This window comes from Phascolarctos cinereus, unplaced genomic scaffold (assembly GCF_003287225.1).
Source record: "Phascolarctos cinereus isolate Bilbo 61053 unplaced genomic scaffold, phaCin_HiC Scaffold_9;HRSCAF=440, whole genome shotgun sequence".
NCBI lineage: Eukaryota > Metazoa > Chordata > Mammalia > Diprotodontia > Phascolarctidae > Phascolarctos > Phascolarctos cinereus.
This window is the reverse complement of record NW_027556402.1, coordinates 88,393,786-88,421,452: the sequence shown is the minus strand read 5'-3', so window position 1 is coordinate 88,421,452 and position 27,667 is coordinate 88,393,786. Positions and strand designations below refer to the sequence as shown.

The window sequence follows — 27,667 nt, the reverse complement described above, 5'->3', positions numbered from 1 at the left end:
AAAGCCTTTGTCTAAGTCCAGAAGGACCTCCCGGACTCTTTCAGACGATTGGTGTGTGTGCTGTCGGTTAAAATAATGCTGCCTTCGATAAAGTGGCACGAAGAAACTAATAATACATAAATACAAAGATAATGCCATCTTCAAATTCCTTTCTGTGCCTCTCTTTCTGGAATATTCAGTCATTGCTGGTCCATCAAGATTGAAACCTGTGTGGGTCAGGATGGAGCTAACTTTAAAAGGTACTCAAAATAACTTCAAGAATCTTCCTTACCTTCTCAGTGCAATATTAAGGTCCTCTTGGTCGTATCTCAAGATATCAGGGTTCCCAAACCCTGAATTTAAGAACTGCGCCTCCCCAACCCCATCAGTTTGTTCACTTGGGATTCTGCGGCATTTGGCTTTTGACGTGGGTCTGAGTCAACAAAGGCAGAGGCACACACGCACGCTCTTACACCCTCTAGCCTAGAAGACCCATTCTCCACGTCCCTCCCAACCTGTGCCTGCGTGTCTGCTTCTTTCACTCTCCCCTTCCCCCCTCCCCTTTCCCCCTCCCCGCTCTACTCTCACCCGCCCGCAATGGTATCTCCTGAGTCTCCCCTTGGCGCGGCACCGAGTAGTGTAGCCTGCAGAGCATCTGGCTCGCCTCCTTCTTCTGGGTGGACCCAGCTCTGGGGGCTGACACTCAACTGGGGAAGGTGAGAAGAGAGGGCTCTGCTTGGCTGGGGGGCACAGCCGGCCAGTTTTTGAAAACAAAAAACAAAAAAGCCCAGCCAAGCTGGGGAGAGCCGAAAGCAAGGCAGGCGCAGGGAGGAGGGGAGAAGTAGAGAGAGGGAGGGAGACAAAAGAGTACGCTTTGGAACAGGAACGTCGCGGAGCCGGAGCGCAGCTGGGCACAGCATCTGCAGCCCAGTGGAGCGTTGGGCGAGGGGCGCGGGGCACTAGGCAGCTGTAGGCTAGTCGGTATCCTCGGGGAGTCGAGTGATGGGCGTGAGGGGTGGCTGTACGCTGCTGGCACTGGGCGCCGCGCTCACTGCCTGCGCCTGGCTGCTGGGCTCGGCGGCCGCAGACGGAGAGCCCGGGGCGGCGGGGATGCGGCGCCGGCGGCGGCTGCACCAGGAGGACGGCATCTCTTTCGAGTACCACCGCTACCCGGAGCTGCGGGAGGCGCTGGTGTCCGTGTGGCTTCAGTGCCCGTCAGTCAGCAGGATCTACACGGTCGGGCGAAGCTTCGAGGGCCGAGAGCTGCTGGTGATCGAGCTGTCCGACAACCCCGGGGAGCACGAGCCTGGTAGGGGTGCTGCCCTTCCTGTCCCTCCTCTTCTCTCCTGCTTTCGTCCTTCCCCTTAACCCCCACCCCACTTCACAGCCATTTCTCTGGGACCTAGGGGACTCCCTGTCTTTCACGAAGGGACCAGGGAGGGGAGGTGTGTGAAAGGTGCTCAGTGGGGAGCTGCCCACCCAAGAATGCCTGGAGGGCTCAGGGGTGAGGGGTAGGAAATAGTGCTGTGGCCGACTGCTTGGTACAGGGTACTGAAGGAGGGGAGGGGGATGATGAAACACTGCCCGGCCAAGCTCCAGATGTGGAGCGCCAGGCGTCCGTTTATTAAGCGTTTAGAGCTGGGGATAACAGGAAAGGAAAAAAACAAAAACAAAAACACAAAAGCAAATAAGCAAAACCGCGGTCCCAGACCCCAGGAGCTTAAATTCTGATGGGGGAGACAGCATGCAAAACAATTGTCCATGCAAGATATATACATACATACATACGTGTGTGTGTCTGTCTATATCTATATTTATGTCTATATCAGCATCACCAGTGTTCCAATGGAGCTCACCTATACGGCTGTCCTCTCCCCTCCCCCTCCCCCCTTTTGAGTAAATCTGAGTAGAGTCTGAAAGATTAACCCTCAACTGTAACGAGATAGAGTAAGGAAGAAGGGGAGGGAGGGGGAAGAATCGCGCTTTCTCTTATACATTGTCATTTCTAGGGCATATGGATTTTGTGCTCCTATGAAAGATAGAGAGAGGATGGTACAGTGGGGGCTATGGCAAATAAGGGAAAAAAAGGGACCCTTTATCACAACACATCTAGTTTTTACATAGAGCCACTGTCTTAAAAAGTAAATAACCTGGGTTATATGTAGCTGTGTCTGTGTCTATGCATTTTACATCCAAGTCCTCTCAATGAATGCTAGGAGATGACTTGTGAGATAGGCAGGGTGGATGTTGTACGTGGGGGGAAAATGGGTTCCTGTCCAAAGATTGAACAGTGGCCTTTGATAGGTACTTTAATTAACTTTAGGGAACTGCACATGGTTATTTCCCCCCGCAAAAAAGAACAACCTAACATTTATTCCTTGCGCTGAATGAAGGCACTGGAGAAGACTCATTTGTGATGAGGTTGCTGTTACAACTGATGCTTTCCATATGTTTCTCTCTTGCATCATCTGAGGTTTGAAAAAAAGACACTTTTGCTTTTGATGAACTTGGTGGATTAATGAAGAGGTCCTATTCAAGTGTTCTTGAAGCTAGTCTTACTGTTCTTCTGACCTTTGGAAATTATCCATTACCTCAGGCCTACTGTTTTCTGGCAGTAATTACAGTGTTGAAAAAATGAGATCTGGTAATATTGATGTAAAATATAAAATCTTGTAAAGCAAAGGAAATAAGCAAAAATAAGATAGAGAATTTATCATAATATCAGAATCATTTTGTTATGAAATGGAATAGACGCTTATTTGGGAAAGTATTTAAAATGTGTGGTAGTGATTGGAGCCATTTTGATCTGTAAAGTACTGCTTAATATATGGGATGTATAGACTATATCTTTAAAATACTATTTAGAGGTTTGCATTCTTCTAATCCATCAGATTTAATAAACTTTTAGAAAGCCGACATAATATTCTCTAATAGGCAGGCAAGTACTATTTTATAAAATGGGAAAAGCATTCTCAGAATATAACAAAGCAATCTTTTTTTCTTTCTGCATTAAGGGGAAATGTCCCAGTGATTCTCACATTAGGGAACTTTTATACACCTTAAAATGATGACATTGGAAAGATGCTTCTGTGTTTATTTGTATAGTCTTTAAACCATGACCCAGATACCATTAATCTACAGTAAATTAGAAGATTTTATTTTAGTATATATTGTAGTATTGGACTTTTCTTTCATTCTTTTATTACCATATAAAGGAAAATTTGTAAATGGGAGGGAGCCTTTCCCACTCCCACATTGAAATGTTTCAGTAATTGAGTATATGTGAAACCCAGAAGTTAAACTCTTCCTATGTTCAACACATAATTCTCATGTTTAGACCATGTGCTGTATACTGTCAAATTTAAGACTAAATGAAGGGGGATCTTAGTTCAAGGCTATTACAAGGCTCTTTTGTCTGGCTTAAATGTGGACCAATAAAAGAGACCAATAAAAAATGACCCATCCTGCTTTTATTATGAAACATCCTGTAGACTCCCCCCCCCATTTCAATTCAGTCTTTTATAAGGGGCTTAAATAGGTTAAGTTTGATGTGTCAACTACTGAGTGTTTCCACAGCATTCCTCCTCTGCTTGAACTTTTCAGAGTTTCTGTTAAAGGAAGAATGTTTATACTGGGCTACTGCAAAATATCTTTGAGAGCCCTTCTAAATTAAAGCATTTTAAGGTTATTTCCCAGTTATTTTGGGAAATGTGAAAGCAACATCTCTATCCTACTATGTGAAGCAGTAATTGAAATGTTCAATTAAAAAAAATACTTTACCCAGCAATATGCATTTTGGTGGCATCTTGACCACACACCTGACTATCACAAAAGCTGTGGTCTCATGGAAAGAGCTTTGGACCAGGAGTCAGAAGGCCTAAACTCTGTTCCCAGACTTCTTACTTCTGTATGACCTTACTCAAATCACTTAATCTGTCTGAGCCTCAGTTTTCTTAGCTGTAAAATGGGGATAAGGATCAAATTCAATCACATGTATAAACTGCAAAGGGCTCTGTAAATGGCAGCTATCATTTAAGCAAGACACAATCTTGTAGCATCATAGGTCTAGGTTTGGAAGGACCCTTAAAGACCATTCAGTACAATTCCTTCATTTTAGAGATAAACTAAAGCTTACAGATGCCAGTCACACACGTATTGAACATCAGAGACCGGGTTTGAACCGAGCTCCTTACGCTCCAAACTTATTGCTCATTCCGTTGTACCATTCTGTTCCTCCTAAAAGAAAATGACATTTAGAGCTCCTGCTGTTTACAAAGCACTATAATAGGTGCTATAGGAAATGCAAAAAGAGTGTATAGTGTTTACCCCCCACAAAGAATATTTATAATCTTATTGAAGACACATGAAATATATGGTAAATTTAAAATAGTAGAGTCGGTAACAGCCATGGGACTTCAGAGAAGAGAGAAATTGAATTTGGGGTAGAGTCATTAGAAGATTTACCTGGGATTCATGACTTCATCTGAACCATAAAGGATGGATAATGGTATATTATAATAAGGAACATAGTATTCAGGGCCTTGAATCCCAGATTGAAAAGATTCGACTTGAAGCTGGCCATAGTTGCCCACGTCTGTGGTCTTTGTTACTAGGGGAAGTTGACGCTGGTGTATGTCTGAGTAGTAGGGCTAACTTTGGGTATTCACATGAAGTTCAACACTAATGTAGTTAGTTCCTTGGAGTGGAGGACCCACCAGGCTAAGGAGGAGGGAACCAGTCAGGATCAGATAAACAGAAGAGACTAAATCATTCTTACACATAAGCATTAGGATTAGACCGTGAGTGGCTGTTGTACTTCTTCCCCTGGTGAAATAGAGAGACCCCATAGTCATTGTGGCTCTAAAAATTCATCAATTGGTAGCTAACCATCTGGTTATGAGTATCTCTGAATTCTAGCTTGTCCTTTCACTGTAGTCCATTACTGGGCCTGTGTTTGAAGTGTTTACAGACTGCAGAACCTCTCATGGCTTGTGCTTCCCTGGCATAGCCTCTGAGAATGTAGAGTTGCTTGTATTATGGTGGATGCTGAATGAAATAGGGAGGAAAATCATATAATCAGTCAACAAGCCTATATTAAGCCCCTATTATGTGTCAGGCACTGGGGATACAATTACAAAGAATAAAATAATCCCTACTCTCAGGGAACTTATATTCTGAACCATATTTACCTGTGGATACTTGCTTGATGACAGATTTGGAGGCACAGTGTTGGGATCATCAGCAGGGCCTAACGCAGTGCTTGGAACCTAGTAGGTACTTAGTAATGCTTGTTGACTTAACTTCATGTAAAGACCACCAGCTTTGCAGTCATGGGAAAACAGGGCTAATTCTCCAGTTGGTATATGGTCAAAGAATACAAATAGGCAGTTTTCAGAGGAAGAATAAAAAGAGCAATGCATACAAAAATATTTAGAGCTGCTTATTTTTGTGGTGGCAAAGAATTTGAACTTCTGAGAGTGCCTGTGAATTGGGGAATGGCTGAACAAGTTCTGATAGATGCATGTGATGAAAGACTATTTTGCTGTAAGAAATGATGAAGGGGATGGCTGCAGAGAAACTTGGGAATACTTGTATGATCTGATGCAGAGTGAGGTGAGCAGAACTAGAATAATTTATGTGATCATGGGAATATTAGGAAGACAAACAATTTCGGAAGACTTGTGTTGTAATCAACACAATGAGAAACCACAAATCCAGAAGACACAAGCTATTAACCTGATAGAGGAGTAATGGATTCAGAGTACAGATTGAGATACATATTCTTTTAGATAAAGTCAATATGGGAATTAATTTTGCTTACATATTTGTAACAGTGATTTTGTTTGACTTGCTTTCTTAGTTTGGGGTGGGGAAGAGGGAGGGAATGTGGATCTTAAATTGCATTTTTAATAAAATTAAAAATTAAATTAATTTATAAATAAATATTTTTTAAGAAAGGAAAACAGTAGTAAATTAGATGGAGACAAGTGAATTACAGAAGGCTACTTGCTGAGGTGGCAACAGCTAAAAGTCATAGTGGCTCTAGGTCCTATATCCTGACACCAAGAAAGGGACATGATACTGAGTCAGCCACTTAAATGTCTCAGAGTTTGGGAGTTGGTGGTGGTCCATTGTAGAACTGGAAAGAAGGCCAAAGGGCAGGGTTTATTTCTTAGTATTTAGCTGAATTCCTAGCTGGCTTTTTCTTACTTCTGTTAGGCATGAAACATGCCAACTATGAAAGTTTCCATGTTTTCCTTTCTTTTGGATGTACCCTTCTTGTACAACTTACATGTGCCAACATATATGTACTTAGGTATCTATTCATGCTCACCAGAGCATGCAGGAGCGCGCGTGCGCGCGCGCGCACACACACACACACACACACACACACACACACACACACACACACCCCCCATGCAGTATTCTTAAAATTAATTAAACAATGGAAAATTATCCTTATGTTACTCTGTCTCCCAAGGTTAAATATGAATCAAGCTTAGTTTGTCTGAATGCTGAATTCTCTTACAGGATCTCAGACTGCTTTTGAGAAACAAGTCTGGTACACAGCTTGATTGTCATTTAAAAAAAGTTCTTTAGAGGATAGATGATGCATCTAAAATGCTAGAATTGTTTGTTGGACTTGCTCCCCCCCCCAATCTGTTAAATTTTGAAGTAGATGAATTCTAGTTTGCATTTGTTGAATGTTGTGATGAAACTTCGCAGGCAAAGGAGACCATAAAATAGAAAAAAAAGTAAGTGGCTATTTTGACCATTTAGATGGCCCTCTCTTCTTATCTGTTGAGATTTGCAGCTTCTTAATGGGTCATAACTGTAATTTACTAACTTTCCAATTGCGAAGATAAGTTTTTGTTTTGCTAAGAAGAATCTGGCAAGTTGGTTGTGGGGAAAAGACTTTATCATTTTTATTATTTGTTAACATTGTTTAAACTTAGCTTTAAATTGTCTAACCAAAGTTTACTATAGAGGTCAGGCTGACCTCAGAAATCCTCTAGGGAAGCTAGAGACTGATTCAAGGAATGCTTGGGTCCATGCAAAACAGAAATGCTCACTTGGGTCTTGTTTTGGGTCTATCCAAAGCTTGTGTTTTGGCTTTGCTTCAATTTAATTGAATATTTATACTTATCTGCTGAGATATATATATATATATATATATATATATATATATATGTATATATCTATCTTAAACAACCCTACCTGGAAACTGACCTTTTCTAAAAAATCCTGTTTGTCTTGTAGACCGAGTTCCTCATTTGTGAATAAAGGACATTAGACAGGATAATAGCTGAAATTTATATGACATTTATAAGACCTACTTTATTTGAAACCTTACAACAATAAGTTCTACAAATTTTCTTTTCCCTATTTCATTGAATTCAAGGCACATTTATTAAGTACCTGCTAGAGGCAAGGTACATGACACCAGATACTGAGGAAAACAAAGGCAAAAATGAAAGTCCTAGATCTCAAGTACTTTATAGATCACTACAGTCATGATGAAACTGAAGCCTCAGAGAGGCTTAATCACTTGCTTATGGTCATAGAGGCAGCAAATAGCAAAAACAGGATTTGATAATGTATGTGAAAACATGTGGAAAGGTAAAAAGTATTAGACAAATTATGGTTGTAAAAAGTTGATGAACCTAGATTCATTAATTGAAAATTTTTGAAATAGAGAATTGACAAATTGCTTACCACCTTAGGGAAGGGAGAGGGAAGGAAGGAGGGCGAAAACTTGGAACTCAACATTTTATTTAAAAATATTAAAAATTGTCTTTACATGTAATTGGAAAAAAATAAAATAGTATTAGAAAAATTTAAAAATCCACCTTAAGTTTAAAAAAATGGAGAATTGGGCTTATTCTTTTGTTGTACTCAAATATTTAACAACAATATTGTGCTTTAAGTCTCACTTCTTATTTTAACTTTCAATGGTGAATAAGAGACACAATGTAGTACTGTATGGTGAGACAGGCACTAACTTTAGAGGACCCAAGTTTGAATTCTATCTCTATCACTTACCACCTTTTTAACTTTTATACCTTTCTGGGCCTCAATTTCTTCATCTGTAAAGTAGAGGTGTTGTATTCAGACTTGTAAGGTCCCTTCTGGCGTGAAATCTGAGATCCTATGAACCTTTTTCAAGGAAGTCAATTAATCTTGTGGAAATTTCTTACATCTTCATATTATTAGATAGTCTATACAATTTGTATTTTTACTTTCCAATTAATCTCACACTGGCTGTCTTTATTTCCATATTATCTGTTTGTATCACCCCTCCTCAATATTTTCTTTCAGTAGTCATATGTTAAACGAAAAAGCCTGATTGGGGTGGGAGGGGGTTTCAAGGAAACCACTTTTGCTGCTTGCTTTTTCTAGTATCTTGGAAAATGATAGGTTTCAGTATATTTCTATTTTGCTCCACTTTGTAAATGCTTCCAGGCCTGGGCTTGGCATTCCATTGTACAGTGATCAGGGAGAGCAGTGAAAACAGTGAGAAAGTTCATCTTTTCTTTAAGGAGGATGGCCCTGTAGCTCAGCTCCTTTCTACAACTAAAACAAATGATATCTTTGTCTTGGCTTAACATTGACTTGATCGTCTTATCAATTTCTTGAAGCATTTAGAATATGCAGGCAAACTGTCCCTTCACCCCCACTTCCTCATTTATCATAAAGATAAAATCAGATTAAAGACAGACTCTTACTGTATGCCAGAATTCTGAAAAAGACTGGGAAGGAATGAAACTGCTCATTTTTCATGGGTTCACATGTACTGTAATATATTAAATATATATTCTTGTTTCATTCTTATCTCTATCTTTTTTTACATATATGCATATATATGTATGTGTACACACACACAAAGAGGGAGGGAATGAGAGAGACACACAGAGAAACAGAGACAGAAAAACATGCACAGAAAGAGCCATGAAAAATGATCAGGCATATGAAACAGACACATGATACATATGTATATATGCATTAACTTGTACTTGATGGATAAATCTGCCAAATGTATCATGCTGTCTATATTGGCAGAACCATTCTGACAGCCCCATTTTGTAAGACTGAGACTTCTTTCCTCATAGGGTTTAGGGCTGGCCTTTGTGTTTGTATTCTGATACAGGCATTTTATAAATTTCAAGGACGTGTTGTGTTGGGAAAAAGCATGGGTTTGTAGTCAGGGGGTCTGAGTTCAAATTCTTGCTCTATCTGTGTGACCTTGGGCAAATTCCTTAGTCTCATCTAAAGTGAAGGAAGTATTGTTTTACACATGATATATAACGTTTTTTAGCTCCAGATCTGTGATCCTATGTGTTAATACTTATATGATCTTATTTGTGTGATTAAAAAACTTAAAAATAACCAATAGAGATTAATTTAGTACAGTTTTGGGAAATTTGAACACAGTTGTTGTCCTAGGTCATGTGTATTTTCTTAGTATTGAAGGAATCACATCTGATTCTTTTTTCTTTTTCTTGCTGATTTCAACATATTATCAGATTTGTGCACTTGAAAAATCCCTTCTGTGAGGAGGGTTAGCCAAGAACTAACTGGTGTTTGAAATGACTAATCTAACTTTAGAACATGCTTGCCTCTAGTGCTTTTTCCCATAATTACTGAAATCACTGTGAGCTCATTGCCCTTTTGGTATTTTTTCTTCTCTCCAGATTCAGGATGTGGTGTTTCCTGAGGGATCCAGCTCCCAGCTATCTTTGGTAAATTATGGTTTATGAGCCAGTTTATGCTCCCTACTTCTCCAACAGCCCCAAATTAGCCATTCTTGATGGACTCAAATATATAATGCTAGTGTTGTCTGTCATCTAGAACAGACTGTTCAATGATGACAAAGTACCTTGTGAGCAAAGTTCTGACTTAGTGCAAAATAATAATAATAATTCACACCTGTGGATTTTCTAGCCCTTGTGAATGAAATTGTTATTCACAGAAACCAGATGGCTGTAACTTCACTGGAGAGGGCTAAAAGCATCATTGTTTAAAATCATATTTTGGGCTGAGGTTCAGGAAATCTGCTTTTTGACAAATGCTGATCATTTCTTTCATAAGCCTGTGCTGATTGTTTCTGTAATGTGTCTAAACCTGATCTTTGCTTTAGTGTTCAAACTGTTTTAAAATAAAGTCAGGCAATGTTTTAAAGCTCAATGTGGAAGGGGAATTGAATAACCATGTAGTTTGTTATTCGATGGAGATAGCCAATCAGAAATATCAATCCCAAAAGTAGATTAGGAAAAAAAAAAAGAACCTGCTCAACTACCTAGTTTTATTGATGACAATGGCTCAAGTTAACCTAAATGGCAAACTCTCTCCTTCCTTGTAAAGGGAAGCCTACTAATCATTTCCAATGTGTAGTTTTCCCTTATTTCCAGACCAGAGCTCAACATTTAACCCATAGCTTGGGTATTGAGGATGACAGAATTTCTGCTGCAATAATGGGCCTCTGTCTTCTGAGAATACTGCGTTATCTTTCTTACTCCTCAGGTGAAAGAAAATTCTCCAAGCCCCTTTCCCATTGCCACCAGAATAAAGGGATTGCGCTAGGCTGGTGAATTTTTTTTTAAGAGATTCAAAGGAAATTTAGGCCACATCAACAGTTGGTTTTTGGTTTTTCCATGGGTGATCTGTTTTCAGTTCAGCTTGGCAAGTATTTATCAAATACCTTGTTTGTCTAGCATTTTCATTTTGTCTGCCAGTCTGTCTTTTAGGGGTAGTGTTATTTGCACTTGTTGAAATGTTGTCTTCAAGTTCCTTCTTGTCAAAACTCCTCAGTTGCTTACTGTGTTATAAGTCTGTAGTGCTGCAAAATGTATGCCTAAATGTTCCAGACCTAAAATTCCCTGCACTTTTAGAGGTTACCACATACCCACTTGCCAAGCCAACCAACATAAAAATGGTTTTTATGGGGAAAAATAGAACAAACATCAGAGTCTCAAAATGAGACATTTACATTTCAAGGAGGAGGTTGTGCATTTAAGTATTGGGCTAAGAGAGTATTACTGAAAGTGGGGCAGCTGGCAGCTTCACTTTGGAATTAGGATCTTGTGGGATCCCATTCATCTTGGGTTTTGTGCTTTGCTTAAAAGTGACTGTTTAAAATATACTTCACATAGGACAGATTTAAAAACAATTAGTAAAGGAAACTTGCCTTAAAAAATTGTGGAAACTCCATAAATGTGAGCCAGATTCTCAAAATAATTAGGCCCCAGGGAATAAGTTGACACCGTGGGAATCCATGTTAACTATATCAGGCCAATAGTGCAGACTGAGGAATAAGAACATTTCCTGCCTTGAGGAGGAGGCTATGTAAAGAGGTGAACTGGCTTATTAAATATTGCATTTTAAATGTTATCTCATTTATTTCCCTTAACATATTTCTTCTCTTTAGCATTTTTAATGATAAAAATGCTAAGCAAAATGTGGATGGAAATAATGGAAGCTTGACATTTATATGGTGCTTTTAGTTTTGCAAATCACTATACTTAGATTCTCATATCAAACCCATTACAGTTTGTGAAATAGATGTAATTATTACCTTCATTTTTATAGATTATGATATGGAAGCTCAGAAGAACCCACAGTCAATAGGTTAAATTAAATTTTATAAGGATGACTATTAAAGTGATCAACATTTGAAATAATTTGATGCTTGTTGAAAATCTGCTTTGTTTAATTACCCTCTATTAATCTCATTATTAATCTTAAAAAAATAAAGTTTGTACAGTAAAAGAGATAGTTAGATGATGTAAAGCACTGGACTTGGAGTTAGAAAGACTTAAGTTCAAATTCTGCTTTACATACTATCTTTATGACTCTGAGCAAGTCACTTAAGCTTTCTGTGTTCCCTTACCTGTAAAATGAGGAATTTGTACTACATGGTCTCTAAGGTCCCTCTTACCTCTAAATCTATGGTCCTAGGTCTGAGGTGACATTCAAACCCAGGTTTTCTTGACTCCAAGCCTAGCACTTTATCCTCTGTGCCAGCTGTCTCTAGTTTGGGGATATTTTCCTCCCTTCTTCAGTCCCCAGTAAAGGACATATCCCTAAAATGAGATCTCATTCAAAAAAATCTAAATGTACATATTGGAAAAATAGCACTGATTATAGGTTACACTTAAGGCAAGTTTTTGGAAAAAGGTGATTTATATTCAGAACAATGTAATATGCTATTATTTTAATCATTAGCCTGTATGTGTACCATAATTATTTTTGATGACAACAATATACCCACAAGGGTGAGCAGCTATTTTAAGCATGTACACATCCAGTGAATGGAAGGACCTTATGCACATGGCAAAAATGAATGGTTTGAAGTCAAAGGAACAGGTAAATCTCCTCTCTTTGTAGGACACCAATGCCACAGCCAACTGAACAGCTTTTGTTGTTATTCAGTCATTTTTCAGGTGTGCCTGATTCTTCATGATCCCATTTGGGGTTTTCTTGGCAAAGATACTGTACTGGTTTGCCATTTCCTTCTCCAGCTCATTTTATAGATGAGGAAACTGAGGCAACAGGGTTAAGTGACTTGCTGTATGACCCTAGGGTCATACAACTAGTAAGCGTCTGAGGCCAGATTTGAAGTCATGAAGATGAGTCTTCCTGATTCCAAGCCTAGTGCTCTATCCAATGATTGCTTACTGTATGCTGACTTAGTCTTATTCTGGGAATAACACTTGGGAAATTTGGCTTAAAAACATTAGCATTTGTACCAAGAATAGAAACAATATAAATAGGAGAGGTAGCCTAAGTAGGTTATTTTTAAAGGGATTAGGAAACTAGAAAAACATTTAAGAAAATAGCTATTTCACAGAACTGTGGAAGGAAGGAGTAGAAAGGGACAAGATGTCTTATACCCTTAACAGCTACATTGTCACTGCTTACTCTCTAGGTCCTGAAAACCTACTTAAAAAACAAACAAACAAACAAACAAACAAACAAACAAACAAACCAACAACAAATAGGCATCAAACATCATTCACTAAAATAAGAGACCTATTTTCTGACAAATATTTTCAGACGTCAAAGCTCTAAAGTCATAATCACAAGATACTGCTTTCGGAATGCTATAGTTATAAAATCTATTGCATGTTAATTGCCTGACTCACTGTTGGGATTGAAATTTCACAGCTCCAAAAGATTGCTGATTTCTTTATTTATTTGCTGAGCATGCCAAAACCTTTAGAAGGCATTATATTTATAATCATTTATATAAGAATGTTGAATCTTGTAAAAGTATTCTGAAGGGCAGAAACATTTGTAATATGATGTTACTCAAATTACTATAAAACATTAAATAAAAAACTAACCAAAAACATAGTTTCAAATAAATTTGGTACATGTCTGCATTTCAGTTCAATTCAGTAAATATTTATTAAGTGCCTACTGTGTGCCAGGCACTGTGCTAAGTGCTAGGAATACAAAAAGAGGCAAAAGATAGTTTCTGCCCTCAAGGAACTTATATAGTATTACGATAAATACCCTATTCTCATAGCTGACAATCAGTTGGGAATGAATTTCTATATAAATGAATTTTTCATAAATGCCAAAATGTTGATCATTTAAAATGGACATTTTTATGAAAATTCTTTATGAATATCTATTTTTTGGGAAATTTTTACATAACAAGTGAAATTTTGTAAGGATGTCATTAAAGTAACTAATGTTTAAAATATTTGACATCCATTAAGAATCTACTTTGCTTAATTACTATCCGATTATTAATCTCAAAATTATTTATCTCTAGTTTCCCTTGTGACTTAGAAATGGATACTTACCAAAGGTTCACTACCATCATTGATATCTTGTACAGGAGCCAGGTAGAAGAGGGATTCACTACAGATTATGAGGTTCTCCAGATGCTTATGTTAATGGATGATAATCAGGCTGATTGTATAAAACCCCAGAATATTACAGGAACTTTTCAGTGACATCCACTATTATTCAGAATAGATTACCCTAGTAATCCACATAGAAAAAACAAAATTGATATTAAAAAAACAATGTACAGATTATGACATATAGTTGGATAGGCAGGCCATCAAGTCAGACATATATTAAATTGTTTATGTTAGATCCTATTTATGTTGTAGGTATTCTTAATACACATGTTAAGTGCAGAATTTTAGATAATAATTGAGTCTATGACTGAATTGGAGGAAGCGAGTAGATTGGATTGTATTTGGAAAATTATATAGTATTTTTAAAAATTTATTTATTTTTAGTTTTCAACATTCGTTTCCACAAGATTTTAAGTTCCAAATTTTCACCCCATCTTGCCCCTACCCCCCAAGATGGTATGCATTCTGAATACCCCTTCCCCTGGTCTGCCCTCCCTTCTGTCTCTCCCCCACTTCTCTTATCCTTTTCCCCTTCTATTTTCCTATAGGGCAGGATAGATTTCTGTACCCCATTTCCTATATTTCTTATTCCCCAGTTGCAGGTGAAAACATTTTTTTTTAAACTTTGGGTTCCAAATTTTCTCCCTTCCTCTCTTCCCACCCACCCTCATTGAAAAGGCAAGCAACTCAATACAGGTTATATATGTGCAGTTATACAAAACACTTCCATAGTAGTCATGTTGTGAAAAACTAACTCTTATTTCTCTTAATCCTATTCTGCCCCCCATTTATTCTATTCTTTCTTTTGACACTGTCCCCCCTCAGAAGTCTTTGCTTCTAATTACCCTCTCTCCCAATCTTCCCTCCCTTCTGTCATCCCCCTGCTTTCTTGTCCCCTTTCCCCCCATTTTCCTGTAGGGTAAGATAGATTTCCATAACCAATTGAGTGTGTATGTTATTCCTTCCTTAAGCCAAATCTGATGAGAATATGATTCACCCATTCCCTCTCACCTTTCCCCGTTTCCCCTCCACTGTAAAGAGCCTTTTCTTTTCTGTTTTTTTTGAGATAATTTACCCCATTCTACCCCTCCCTTTCTCCTTCTCCTAGTATAATCTTTTCTTACCACATAATTTTATTCTCCAGATATCACCCCTTCATCTTCAGCTCACCCTGTGCCCTCTATCTATCTATCTGTCTATCTATCTATCTATCTATCTATCTATCTATCTATCTATCTGTGCATGTAATTTTTTCCTCTAACTACCCCAATACTGACAAAAGTCTCATGAGTTACAAATATCATCTTTCCATGCAGGAATGTAAACAGTTCAACCTTAAAAAGTCTCATGATTTCTCTTTCCTGTTTACCTCTTCATGTTCTACGTGAGTCTTATATTTGAAAGTCAAATTTTCTATTCAGCTCTGGTCTTTTCATCAAGAATGCTCGAAAGTCCTTTATTTCACTGAATGACCATTTTTTCCCCAAAGGAGTATACTCAGTTTTGCTGAGTAGGTGATTCTTGGTTGTAATCCTACCTCCTTTGCCCTCCAGAATATTATATTCCATGCTTGCAGTCCCTTAATGTAGAAACTGCTAAATCTTGTGTTATCCTGATTATGTTTCCACAATACTTGAATTGTTTCTGGCTGCTTGCAATATTTTCTCCTTGACCTGGGCACTCTGGCATTTGGCTACAATATTCCTAGGAGTTTTCCTTTGGGGATCTCTTTCAGGAGGAGGTTGGTGGATTCTTTCCGTTTCTATTTTGCCCTCTGGTTCTAAAATATCAGGGTAGTTTTCCTTGATAATTTCTTGAAAGATGATGTCTAGGCTCTTATTTTGATCATGGCTTTCAGATAGTCTAATAATTTTTAAATTATCTCTCCTGGATCTATTTTCCAGGTCAGTTGTTTTTCCAGTGAGATATTTCACATTGTTTTCTACTTTTTCATTCTTTTGGATTTGTTTTACAGTGTCTTGATTTCTCATAGAGTCACTAGCTTCCAATTGCTCTATTGTAATTTTTAAGGAAGTATTTTCTTCAATAAGCTTTTGGACTTCTTTTTCCATTTGGCCAGTTTTGCTTTTTTGGAGCATTCTTCCCCTCATTGGCTTTCTGGACCTCTTTTGCCATTTGGGTTAGGCTATATTTTAAGGCGTTATTTTCTTCAGTATATTTTTGGGTCTCCTTTAGCAAGCTGTTGACTTGTTTTTCATGATTTTCTTGTATCACTCTCATTTCTCTTCCCAGTTTTTCCTCTACTTCTCTTACTTGCTTCTCAAAATCCTTTTTGAGCTTTTTCAAGGCCTGGGACTGATTCATATTTTTCTTGGAGGCTTTGGATGTAGGAGTTTTGACTTTGTTTTCTTCTTCTGGTTGTATGTTTTGATCTTTGTTACCAAAAAAAGATTCTATGGTCTGACTCTTTTTGCAAGGTTTGCTTATGATCCCAGCCAATTATTTGAGTTATAAACTCTTTGTTAAGATAGAGGTGTGCTTCCAATGTGGAGAATGTACTGTCCCAAGCTTCGGGGGTTTGTACAGCTGTTTTCAGAGATACTTCTAGGGACCTGTAAATTTTCAGTACTTCCAAGGTAGTATGATAAGGGGCAAGGTGTTTACTCCTTTCCTGGCCTGTGCTCTGGTCTGTGAGTGACCAAAAGCACTCTTTTCCGTCTTGGAATTGTGAAGAGGATTTTCTTTGCACCACCACTACATGCTCCACCACTCTACCACTCCTCACCCCAGGATCACCACCCAGAACTGTGACCCAGATCCAAGCACGGGCAAAGCAAGAGAATCCTGCACCAGCAAAGAGATCCTTGCAATCCCCCTCTGATCAGCCACTTGATTCCCACTCAGTCTGTGGGCCAGAAGCTCATATGCAGCCACTGCCCTAGGGCCAAGCTCAAGTATTGGAGCTGAGACCTCTGTTCTCTCTCTCACTGCAGAAACAGATTTTTCCCACTGACCTTCTAAGTTGTCTTTGTGGTTCGTGGGTTGAGAAGTCTGGAAACTGCTACAGCTACCTGCAGTTTGGCCCTCTGAGGCCTGCTCCAGGCCTGCACACCCATGGCAAACTGTGTTCCTCTTCCAGCCTGATGCAGTATACCTTCCCGATCAACCATTCAGGTTGTCTTGGGCTGGAAATTTGCTTAAGTCTGTCTTTTTGTGTGTTCTGCTGCTTTAGAATTTATTTAGAGCCATTTTTTACAGGTATTTGGAGGGATTTGGGGGAGAGCTCATGCAAGTCATGCTTTCACTCTGCCCTCTTAAGCTCCACCCCCCAAAATTATATAATATTTTTTAATGACCTAACATACTCCTTACTGCACACTCATTTCTTTTTCAATAAAAATATTGCCCCAGAGGATTCTGGGAAAATGGAGGAGTAGGTCAGAAAATTCTAAGCTCTCCAGATTTCCCCCACAAATGAGATAAAATGGCACCTCGGGGCTAACATAGAGCAGTAAAAATGAATGAGTAGGGGCAGAACAGTATCAGTCTTCCTGGGACAATCAGAAAAGATCTGAAGAGAAATATCAGGATGATGTTTGGTCATTGTGAAGAATAAACACCTGCAGGCTAGTTCCACTGAAAACAACAAGCTGCAAGACTTAGGATAAGCTGGGTTGGGAGACTGCCTTAGCCCCAGCCACAGGAACTTTTATCCCCAGGGCAGTGAGGGATGTTGGGTGCCTGAGCTAGGACAGATTGAGGGAACCTCTGTTAACAAAGAATTCCAGACCCAGCTGTGCTGTGGAGACCAGCTCTGGGTGAGAAGGAACCATCACACACCCAGGGAGTGCAGAGGCAGTGGGGTGGGGATGTTGCTGGCTGTGGGCATTTACTGGAGGCTGGAGGTCTTGGTTTTGGTTCCAGGCCAGAGGGGAGAACTGAAGGAGGATTTGAGGCCATAGACATTATCCCCCATACCCCAGAGCTAAAGGTGATTACCAAAAATAAGCTGCTACAAATAAAAAAAATGCTCAGGCAAAAGAGAAAGAATTTAACCACAGAAAGTTACTATAGGAATAGAGAAGGCTAGGTCCATCTGCAGAGGAGGATACTGCAGCACAGAAACCTTCTACCTCAAAGTATAATGTCAAATGGTCACTTGCCTAAAAAGAATTCATAGAAGAACCTAAAAAAGATTTAAAAATCAAATGAGATTGAGGAAAATCTAAAAAAAAAAAAAGAACAATCCAAGAAAAACAAGAAGATTATGAAAAGAAAGTGAATCAATTAGAAAAAGGAGATCCAGAATCTTAAGGAGGAAAACAACTCCTTGAATATCAGAATTGGGGAAGGGGAAGCCAGCAAAGTCATAAGAGATCAAGAAATAATAAAACAAAATATAAAGAGTGAAAAAATAGGAGACAATGTGAAACATCTCATAAGAAAAACAACTGCTCTGGAGAACAGATCAAGAAGAGAAAACATAAGAATAATTGGACTACCCAAAAGCTATGATCAAAAAAAGAATTTTGATACAATAATACAAGAAATAATTAAAGAAAATTGTCCTGAAGCATTAGAACAAGAGGGGAAAGTAGAAATAGAAAAAAACCCCTGTTGATCACCACCTGAAAAAAATCCTACAATGGAAACCCACAGAAACATCATAGTTAAATACTGAAACTCCTAGCTCAAGGATAAAATATTATGATCAACAAGGAAAAAAAAGCAATTTAAATATAGTGGTGCCACAATTAGCATCACAGAAGACCTAGCAGCAGCAACACTAAAATACCGAAGATCTTGGAATACTATATATTGAAGAGTGTAAGAATTGGGGTTCTGGCTGAAAATATCATACCCAGCAAAGCTAAGCATAATCCTGAGTGGAAAAAAAATGGATATTTAATGAATTGTCAGACTTTCATGACTTTGTTAAAAAAAAAAACCTGAAATTAATAGAACGTTTGACATGTAAGAGCCAAAAGAAATATAAGGTACACACCAAAGACTAACTGCAAGGAATTTAATAAGGACAGACTGTTTACCTTTTTTATGAAGAAATATAAAATATATGCCTAAGATTATTATTAGTAATTGGGTAGTTGGTAAGAAAGATTAGGGTAGATCTGAGTATGATATGATTTTAGAAAGTAAAGCCACTTAGGAACAGCTAAAAAGAATAATTATACAAAAAAGGTATGAGAGGAAAAACTGATACAGAGGAATTAGATGGGGGAGGAGGGCTGGTAGTTCTGGAAACCTGCTTTCATCACTAATATGTTCAAGAGGGAAGAATGCATACATATCTAGAAGAGTATGAAAGTCTTCTAAATTCAGAAAGAAATAAAACACTAAGGGAGTAGGGAGGGAGGAGAGAATAAGGGAGGGAATCTTTAGAGAAGAGGGTGAGGGAATAGATTAAAGGGATGTATAGAAGGGTGCTTAGATTAATGAGAATGGAAGGATAAGGGATGGATAATTGGAGGTGGGATAGGTTAAGCAGGAAGGCAAAGTAGCAGGTAGAAGTAAACTACAGGAGTCAGGAGGTATAGGAAATAGGAGATACTCACAAACATAAAATAAAGATCAGGAGTAAAATTTGTTAGGGAAAAAGGAACAGATGTGCTAATCATGATTTTGGATAAAATTAAAGCTAAAATAAATTCAATCAAAAGAGAAAAATAGGGGAACTACACTATGTGTCAGCCATATTCATCAACGTTGTTTTGTACGATTTAAAACAACTAAGTGTAAGGTTGGAATATTACTGTGGTGTATGAAATGATGAGTTGATAGACTTGGAAAAATATAGAAAGACTTGCTCTTATGAAGGTTTTCCACTCTCAGAGAAACAGAGAACAAATGATTATAGTATGGTCTTACATAGATGCATATGAATGTATATGTCCATATATGGGTATGATTATAGATATCTAAGTATATGTGTGAATATGTATATATGTATATCTTTGTATGTATATGTCTATATATGTATATGTATGTGTGTGTATATGTGTGTATGTGTGTGTGTGTGTGTGTGTGCGTGCCTGTATATATATGTATGTGTGTGTATCTGCATTTAATTGTAGCCTTCTTGGGAGGTGGGGAGGAAGGGAGAAAAAAGAACAAAGTAAAAACAGAGCAGCAGAGAACAAAAGAAAATTTATAAGGAAACAAAGAAAAGATGGACAGTTCTCAACACAATGCATAGTATTTATTATTATAGGCTTTCTTGAAATGGAAATTTATTGCTGTATATTTTGAATCCTCTTTCGCATTCTGCTGTGCACATGGCAATGCTTTTTTTTCTCTTCTTAGTTTGTATTATTTTAGTTTTAGTATTTAAATTTGTTTCTTTTTTCTTTTCTTATTTTGTATTTAAGTTTAAAATTTAAAAAAATCCAAAAAAAATCTCCCAGCAATGCAGTGTAGCTGAAAATCTTTTAAAGATTAAAAAAAAAACTAACAGTATTCTTTGAAAAATTTCAAAAGAATTAAACTTGCAATTGACCCAAAGGACAGTGGAGAAACACATGGTGAGCATAAGCAGGCTACAACATATTTTTGATCATGACCTGTATGCTACAGAATGGTATAATCACTATGAATGTCCATTTTCTTAATTTGATGCTACCATCCCCTCAAACTATTGTGCTGTATTTCTTCTCCCTTTCATAGCTAAACTTAGAGAAATAGCTCTCTACATTTACTGCCTACACATTCTTTCTCTCACTCACTTCTCAACTCTTGCAAATCTGCCTTTGGACTTCACCACTCAGTTGGAACTGAAATCTCCAAAGTTACCAATTAATTGCCAGATCTCATGGCCTTTTCTCAGTCTTCATCCTTCTTGATCTATCTGTATAATTCATCAACATTGACCATCTTTTCCTTGATACCGAGATAATATTTGTAAAGCACAGTGCCTGGCACATTCAAAATGCTTAATAAATGCTTATTCTTTTACCTTTTTTTATTTTTAGTACTACTCTCTTGGTTCTCCTCCTCCTCCTACCATTTTGACTATATCTTCTAAATCTCCTATGCTGATTCATTATCCGTATCCTGCCACCTAACTATGAGTATTTTCCAAGGCTTTGTCCTGTTCCTTCCTTCCTTCTCTTAGTTACCCCATCAATACTCAAGTTGAATTTATCATTTCTATGCAAATAATTTCTAGAGATTTTTGTATATACACATATGTATATGTATATGTATATGTATACATACACACATATGTATATCCTATATATCCTATATGTGTATTTATATGTTATCCATACCTATCCATCCTATGTGACTCTTTTCCATGTCTTCTCATAAGTGTGACACAAAATGCCCACCCAATGTACTAGGAGGTACTTCCCTCTATTTCTCTATGCCATGAGTATACCCAGGGCTCTTGGGCTATTAGCTGTCTCTCATAACTAGAGAAAATATTTGAAAATCTCAGCAGAAGATTTAAGGTATGACTGACTTTAAAGGGAACCATGATTCTTGCTTCTGAACTAACCAGAACACTATCTATGTCACTATCTGAGGCATGTCCTGAGCCTTTGGCAGCTGCAGAAGATAGTACTTCAATCATAATTACTCAAATCTTACATTCTGATGATTATTTGACAATTTAAACAATTGAAATATTAAAAAAAATTATAAGACTGGTGGCACCCTCCTCTTTTGTCACTTTTTACCTGTAGTAGGGGGAAGGGGAGAAACAGAGATAAAGAGCAAAGGAGTAGAAATAAATATTAATCCATTTTCTGATCTTACTTTGTGATGAAAAACTTGGTATAATGAAGAACTCCCCACCTCCTCCAGAGACAGCAGTCACTGCCCTTATCATTTTTTCCTAATCTAGTTACTCCCCGACCATTTCTGCATCTTTGGAAGAGGAGTCAGATTTCTCTCATCAGCCTCATTTCTTCTGAAGTCAGCACACAACTGCTCTTTAGATGTCTTGTTTTGTTTTGCTTATAGCTAAGTAAGTATTATTATCAGTCTAGAATGGTATCAGGGACTGCATCAGTGGCTAGGCAGCTTAATGTTGAATTAGCTTGAATCTCAATTTTAATTAGCATAGAAAAATAGCAATTTCTACTAAGAAGGCAGATAAATTGCAAAAAAAATTAAATAACTAACTTTATTCTTTCAATCAAACATAGAGAAAACTATGTCTTGGTATTTCTTAGTTCTTCGTCTTTCCTGATCATCTTCACTTCGTGATTTTGTCCAGATTTCATTCCATTCAGAGTTTCTCTTTGTGGATGTGGGATCACTCTCAGATTGTTGGCTAGCTTCAGATCCGCCTACAAGGACCTGACAGCTTCACCCTCCTAGAAGGTCTTAATGACTCTTAGGTACTTGGAAATCCTATTTCTCCTTTGGCCCTACTTCCAAAGATTGCTTCCTTGGGCTTCAAGCCAGCCTGAGCCTACCTGGCAATAGCCTCCTTCTCCCTCTTGTCAGTTTTGATGCTTCTAGTCCCTGAAGTTAAAACTTCTCCTTAGCCCACTTTCTCTGTTCTTGTAAACTGAAGGAAATTCATTGGTTCTTTGATATAGCTATGAAGTAGGTACCTCTCATCTAGGCATCATCGTACAATAGAAAGAGCAATGAATGAATCAGTGGGTTCAAATTCCACTTCTGATATTTACTGGTACTTAAGTGTCGTTGGGTAAGTCACAACTTGCCTGGGTTTTGGTTCCCTCATCTGTATGATGAGAAGGTTGGACTCGATGTTATCTAGGGCCCCTTCTGGCTCTAAATATGTGATATTCATCACCTTGAGCATGCCTTCCCCCTAAGCTTATTTTTCTCTTTAAAATTTACATCTTCTGTTTCTTAACCCAGAGACTCCTTTAGCTTCTAGCTCACTTTACAGAGCTGCAGTGATGGATAGAGCCCAACCATAGCCAAAGTAACAGCTTCACCCACTTCCTTAACTTATCTTTTGTGTGCCTTTCTCTCCTGCCAATTCTTTCTCACCTCCCCCTTTCTCCTCCCCCCCCACCCCACTCCTACTCCAAGGGAGTGTTTTTCTAAAATCTAATTATCATCAGCCCACAAAAGAACACTTTAACCACATAGAAATAATCAGAACAGTTTCCATAACAATAAGGAAAAGCTCATTTCTCCTCACAAGGAAAAAAAAAACAAAACTAGAAACTATTTGGAAAAACTCTCACCTAACATCACTCATTTACATTTTTGTTGTGTTTCAACACAGCCTATCATTCCTATTGTTGTTATGAAATATCACAGGCACATGCAGCTGCAAGTTTTAGTTCATGAAGGTTCCCAGTCTTCAAGCCTGTCATTTGAGAATAGGCATTTAATCTGAAAGATGTCTAACCTTTGGGAGCTCAAGCCTTTGCTGATCTACAAGTGTTAGATGACATTGTGAACGGAGAAATGATAAACCTGCATGGAACTCCAGGAATTCCACAGCATGGCACTGTGCTAAGGAAAGGCATTGTGGTATGGCGGAAAGAGTGTGGGTTTGATGTAAAATGGTCTGTGTTTAAATTCCAGCCTTGTTCCTTAATGTCACTGTGACCTTGGGTAATAATAATAATAATAATAATAATAATTTTATAGCACTTTAGATTTGCAAAGCACTTTACAGACATCTCTTTTTCTTTTCACAACATCCCTGGGAGGTAGGTGTTATTGTCATTTCCATTTCGTGGCTAAGAAAACTGAGGCAGACAGGTTAAATGACCTGCCACACAGCTAGTGTCTGAGGCCAGACTTTTGAACTCTGTGATATTAAGACCAGAAGACTCTCCATGAGAAATGTTTTATTACCACCTCTTTTAATTCGAAATCATCCCTGTTAAAGGACTTACTAGAAAAAATTTCTGTCAAGTGAGGGCAAACCTTCACCCAAAATGAAACTTTTAAGATTTGCTGTCAGCAGAGATTGAATTCACATGAAATTAACTAGTGAGTAGTTAAAATATCTCACAACCATCATTTCATACAAAGTTTCCTTATCTGTAAAATGAAGAAATTGGGCTAGATGAGCCTCCTATCTCTAATGACCCTTCCATCTCTGACATGATTTTATGAAATGTTTATTTCTATAACATAGATGCCAAATTTTCCCCGCAATAATATGAATCATTGGTAATATAAAGCAACCTGGCTGTTTCAACCATATGTCTTCATTGACCTTTACATATTGCCAACTGACAAGCTGTGTGAAAAAGAATGATGTTGAAAGAGAAAGAGGTGCATTATGGAAAACAAAGATGGGTCGATTTTGAAATAAGAGGGAGGGACAGCTTACACACTGCAGTTGTGCCCACATGTCAACAGGCCTGGAGTGTAGCCCTTAACATTTTGGATAAAATTCCTGCGGATAATTTGTGGGACGATATGGATGAGAGTCATGCTAGATGAGAAGGTGTGAACAGGTTATCATCTGAACTATTGGAGAGTACCTACAAAAATTCAGTTACAGATCTGCTGACATATTGAGGTATAAGGTATTATGGTGGGGTAGCTAGGTGGTACAGTGATAAAGTGCTGGGCCTAGAGTCAGGAGGACTCATTTTCCTGAGTTCAAATCCAGCCTCAGACACTTACTAGCTGTGTGACCCTGGGCAAGTCACTTAACCCTGTTTGCCTCCGTTTCTTCATCCTAAAATGAGCTGAAAAAGGAAATGGCAGACCACTCCAGTATTTTTACCAAGAAAACCCCAAATGGGGTCATGAAGAGTTGGCCGTGACTGAAAAATGACTCAGCAACATTATATAATAGAAAGGTCCTAAAAGGGTATTCTTAATGGTCATATAAACTAAAATATGAACTAATCAATAAAACCAGGTAGGTACATTCCTACCTAAAGACAGAAAGTATTTATTACATAATCTTTCAAGATCCCTTCTAGACTACATGCTCTAAAATATTAGCAATTTCTATAGCAAAAAGCTACCCTCTAGGGAGAATGGTGGTACTCCACTAGATAAACCTTTTTTTTTGGGGGGGGGCTAGGCAATGAGATTAAGTGATTTGAACTCAGGTCCGTCTGGAATCCAGGGCCGGTGCTCTATCCACTGTGCCACCTAGCTGCTCTGATAAACTTCTTGAGAGCTGGGATCTTTGTATTCCAATTGTGTAGCACAGTGCCTGAAACACTTATTAGATACTTACTTGTAGATTGATTGAGTAGAGAGCCACCCCTCAAGACTTCTGCCTTGACTATACATATTTAGTTTTTCCTGACCCTGATGCTTAGTATCTTTGTGTCCTTACACAAATTGCTCATCCTTAAGGGCTTAGTTTCTTCATCTGTAAAATTAAAGGGTTAGACTAGATAGCTCTAATGTCTCTTCCTGTTCTACAGCTATGAACCTAAGAAACCCACATGCATTTACTTTTAAAGAGGTAGTGTGGTGTAGTAACCTGTTCCAAGCCAAGAGCTGCCAGCTTCTCTGAGGCAGTAAAAACCCACCAGTGAAATTTCTTTCACAATCAACAATAAAAGGATCTCCAGTGTCTTCAATCTATGTAAATTATAACCTTCCCATCCTTGGCATCACACAAAACCATGGAGAAATCATATTTTTTCCTCCTCATGACACTTTTTTTTTTACATGAAGTGCTAGTGCAGAAACAGGTGTCACATTAGGAGTGACTCTCAAAAAAACCTACCATATTAAATTGTCATTAGAGAAATGAATAAATAACCCTTTTTTTGCACTGGAAATTTATTTTCTGGAGTCAGGGACCCAGAAAACAACATGATCGTTGCGTAAGTTCCTCGAGGGTAGGGACTACTTTATTTTTCTTTTTCTCCTCAAAAGTTTACAAGGAACTGCTCACTAGGAGGTGTTCAATAGATGTTGGTTTAATAAAATTGATTCTCTCAAGATTTACAAATTTGTACCTGGGTCTTTGTGATGAAATGTTTCCAGCTACCTCCAGAAAAGCTTCATGTCCCATAGTTATATATAGCTCACATTGTCATTTTTTTTGTAGCTTGGGCTATTTTTGTTTTATCTAGAAAACACCTCTGTCATTGTACTAGTAGGTTCTACAAACATTTCTGAGCAGTAATGGGAGTCCATTTAATTGCTGAAACTACTCTAATAAAATCAATGCTGGTTTGTATCTTTCTACAATAAAAATAAATATTTGTGAAAAATTAGTTGAGCTTGAGTTGCAAAGTCCAGGTGGGTGGGACCCTTGTTGATGACCAATTGTTTCACCACTCAATTAAAATCTAAAGAGACACCTCCAAAAAAAAATCTACCTTGTTTTTGTCTTGAATACCAAGTACAAAGTCCAAGAGATACTTTGGGACAATTGACTACAAAAGACTGAACCATTTCCAGACTGAACAAAGGAACTACATGGAAATGAAATGGAATTTCACATACTGACATAACTAAGAAGAAGCTTGATAAAACACAGTTATAAAGATTTATATTACTCTTTCTAGCCCAGAATGCCTTGCCTTATTTTTGGACTTTCTATTTATTATCCTCCTTTATGATCCAAAGGTCTACCTCCTTCAAAGAAGCTGTTCTCATCCCTGGATATCTCTGTGTTTTCTTATTTTCTATTGCACTTCCAGTCAGGAACCATGCTATCCCTTCCCTTTCTTCCTCCCTCACTCCCTCCCTTCCTTCCTTCCTTTCTCAGAAAGCTAGGTGGTACAATGGGGGCCATTTATAGTCATCCTGATCTATATCTCACCACTGAACCCAGATGGCTCTGGAGGAAAAAGTGAGGCTGGTGACCTTGCACAGCCCTCCCTCCCTCAAATCAAAGTCAATTGCAGCTAATGTCATCAACTCTCTGATGTCACGGTCCTCATTGAGAACGAAGGACAAACACAACAACAAGATGATATAATGGATAAGAGTGTTTGACCTGGAGTCAGGAAGACTTGAATTCACACCAAATCTCAGACCCTTTCTAGCTCTGCAACTCTGGACAAGTCTCTTAACCTTTCAATGTCTTAGTTTCCTTACCAGTAAAACTGAGGATAATAGTGGCACTTACCACACAGGATTGTTATGAGAATAAAATGGGATAATATTTATAAAATTTTTTGCAAACCTATCAATGATGGCTATTATTATTATGATTATTATTAAATAGTCCAAATTTGCATATGTAACATTTCACTCATGTGGCCAACAGCCATTATTTTGAGACTACTACATGACCATAAAATTATCATAAAAGTTAAGAACATTTCCTCCAATAGAAAGGCTAATCATATACGCAGTAGGCTGGAAGATAGCTCTAGAGGGAAGCAACCTCTGTCTTCATAGCAGTCTCTTTAAGGACCATAAAATGCATTAAAATATTGCATAATGGTGAGCAACTGGTAGCATTGGGTACAATATTACCATGACAGCAACAGCAATGACAAGTGAGCTTCATTGCTTTGTTCTTGAAACCATACTTGGTTAAACTGGAGAGGCAACATGGTATAGTAGATAGAGTGTTGGACTTGCCATTTGAGAGATCATATTTAATAACTAATTATTGAATTGACCAAGGTTTTCCTGCTTTTTTTACTTCCTCATTCGGAAATCAACCCCTGTATGTTATTCAGGTAGATTTTAAAATGCAGGGCTGATACTGAGAGGAAGAACTCAGGTCTGTTCAAAAGATAAAGTTAGGTGAATTGATGGATTTCGGCCCAATTTGTTGACTCAGACAGATCTGGGAAAATGGGGATTCTCCCTTTTGTCAGATTGGTGAAATGGATATTGATAAATCTCTTTGGTCATGACTGGGTGCTCAGCATCACATATTCCATATCACATAGAATAAGCCCACTTCTCATTATGATACTCATTCTGTCATTAATTGTTAGCCAATC

The 27,667-nt window shown here is 38.1% G+C and overlaps 1 protein-coding gene across 1 annotated transcript in view; it reads left to right on the top strand.

Annotated features, from left to right (window-relative positions):
- The first annotated feature begins 482 nt into the window (after nucleotides 1-482).
- Nucleotides 483-27,667, top strand: part of CPE (carboxypeptidase E) — a 128,223-nt gene continuing 101,038 nt past the window's right edge. The window contains exon 1 of the mRNA XM_078148136.1: nucleotides 483-1,288. Within this exon, the coding sequence (XP_078004262.1) occupies nucleotides 982-1,288 (307 nt within the window). The 5' untranslated portion in view covers nucleotides 483-981. The remainder of the gene's footprint in view (nucleotides 1,289-27,667) is intronic.